Source organism: Leiobunum rupestre, chromosome 5, assembly GCF_980474605.1.
Source record: "Leiobunum rupestre chromosome 5, qqLeiRupe1.1.hap1, whole genome shotgun sequence".
NCBI classification, from domain to species: Eukaryota; Metazoa; Arthropoda; class Arachnida; order Opiliones; family Sclerosomatidae; genus Leiobunum; species Leiobunum rupestre.
In genome coordinates, this window is record NC_143388.1 from 6,797,158 (window position 1) to 6,799,160 (window position 2,003).

Below are 2,003 nucleotides of genomic sequence, written 5' to 3' on the forward strand. Positions count from 1 at the left end.
TGCGATTAGATCTAATGGTAGTAAGACGCCCTAACATTTATGCATAGGGGCTCGTGACGTACCGATTCTCACGTGACTTGTTCATTTTTCCGAGCGAGCGCGCGCGTACCATTGATAAGATAGCTGAACTTTGTTTTATTTGACGATACAATCGGAAAGGTTTGTGTAGAAATTCTGTCTTGTCCCATGTTACATTTTCAGCCTTTTGGAGCGTTCATTGTACATACAAAGTAAGAATTTTTCATGAATATTTATTGTATTAGACAGTATTTGAACTTTAAGGCATATTATACTTAGTATATCAAATTTAGGCTTACCAGGTAGGAATCTGAATTAGAGTTAAAAATTAAATTTAGTATTTTGCTTTTTTTTAGGCCAAGATTAGCGTAGAAAGTAATTTACTATTTTGTTTTTGTTGTAGAGTATATATTTTAGACAATTAAGTTATTGAAAAAGCGTTTAAAATGAGAATGGTATTTTGAAAACGTTTCTACCGTAAAATTGTAACTTTTTTCACTGTAGTTCACAAAATGGTATTAATAGTATACTAAAAGTTTTCGTTATCTCAATAAAGAGTCTTAGCATTGGGAATAGTCATTGAAGGTCACGCCGAAAAGTAAGTTATAATAATAATAATAATAATCAGCTAGGCTATTTTATTATATTTAAAATGAAATTTTTAGGCATTCTTTTATATATATATATATTGGAAATGTATTAGACAGAAATTAGGCCTAGTAGGGGTAAGATTAGCGTAGAAATTAAGTTACTATCACGTGACTCGTTCATTTTTCTGTGCACGCGCACGTTTAATAAGATAACTGAACTTTGAGCAATGGATTTTTTTCCACCGGCACTTAAGATATGCCGTCAGTGTAGTCATGGGATTTTTCACTCTTAATAAATACTTTAAAATGTAAAAATAAGACTCGTTATTGAAAAAAACATAACACTTAGCCATTTTTTAGCAATCTTCTACGTAACTCAATTTTCCAAGAGGATTGTTTTCCGTAAACATTTTCAAGTGAGAGCTCGATTTTGATATCGTCAACGTGGTATTTCCAAAACTCTCCTTCGAGTAGCAAAGGGTTTTTTCCAAATACTCAAGTGGGTTAATATGTGTCGTCAATCATTAGAGGCAGTTTAAACTGTCAGAGAGAGACAGCCAATAGAATTTGAGGGTTATTTGAAGTTTAGATCACGTGATGAATTATTCTCAACAAGATAGGAATAAATTAATTTTCCATGCGTCATTTCTCTACGGCGCATTGACGAGTAAAGACCTGCTGACGGATCGCTCAGTCTTTTCTACAGCTCGACAATGGATTTCTACCCGTAAAGTAAGTAAGTAACTATTTTTTTCTTTGTAATAGACTATATTTTTAGACATATTTAAAACAATTTGCATATTGAAAAAAGCGTTTATATTGAGAATTTTAGCGTAGAAATTAAACCATATTGATAAAATTAGGTTTAGTAGACTTAGGGGTAAATGTAGGCTTAGAGAATGTATCATTTGAAACTATAGAACGTATTTGGTCTAGATCAGCTATGGACATCGAAGTGTATCGACTTGAAACTTTTCGTCACTGGAAAAATCCCCACGTTACTAAGGAGCAACTAGCGAAGGCTGGATTCTACTATATTCAGCGGGGCGATGAAGTACGATGTTACAAATGCCACGGCGTATTAGAAGGATGGGAATCAGGAGACGTACCAGAATGGGAACATGCCAGATTCTTTCCACACTGTCCGTCGAGGGATAATTCACCATCGGAAAAAAAGTACATCTCGCTAGAATGGGACATTCCACCGACGCCAAAAGCAACTACGGTCGCTGACAAATACATCTCACCTGTACCTGAAGAAGAAGACGATACTGCTGCTAAACACTACAAATACGTGAGTTAGAACTTTTAATTAAATTAAGTTGCAGGAGATCGTTTCACCCCATTTAAATGCCTGTAAACTTAACTACTTTAATTTGTTTTAATTGTGTAATG

The 2,003-nt window shown here is 34.2% G+C and overlaps 1 protein-coding gene across 2 annotated transcripts; it reads left to right on the forward strand.

Moving 5' to 3' along the window:
* Positions 1 to 1,263: 1,263 nt before the first annotated feature.
* On the forward strand, positions 1,264 to 2,003 carry LOC149943406 (death-associated inhibitor of apoptosis 2-like). Of its 2 annotated transcripts, none has more exons than XM_090175788.1 (2): positions 1,264 to 1,344; positions 1,545 to 2,003. In XM_090175788.1, exon 2 carries the CDS (start codon positions 1,552 to 1,554, stop codon positions 1,909 to 1,911), a length of 360 nt encoding a protein of 119 aa, XP_090031914.1. In that variant the 5' UTR covers positions 1,264 to 1,344; positions 1,545 to 1,551; the 3' UTR covers positions 1,912 to 2,003. The 2 variants fall into 2 exon arrangements, with proteins under 2 accessions (XP_090031914.1, XP_090031915.1); XM_090175789.1 differs by having other exon boundaries at positions 1,270 to 1,340.

Coding starts and splice junctions, on each gene's coding strand:
- LOC149943406 (XM_090175788.1), top strand. CDS start 1,552: ATGGACATCGAAGTGTATCGACTTGAAACTTTTCGTCACTGGAAAAAT.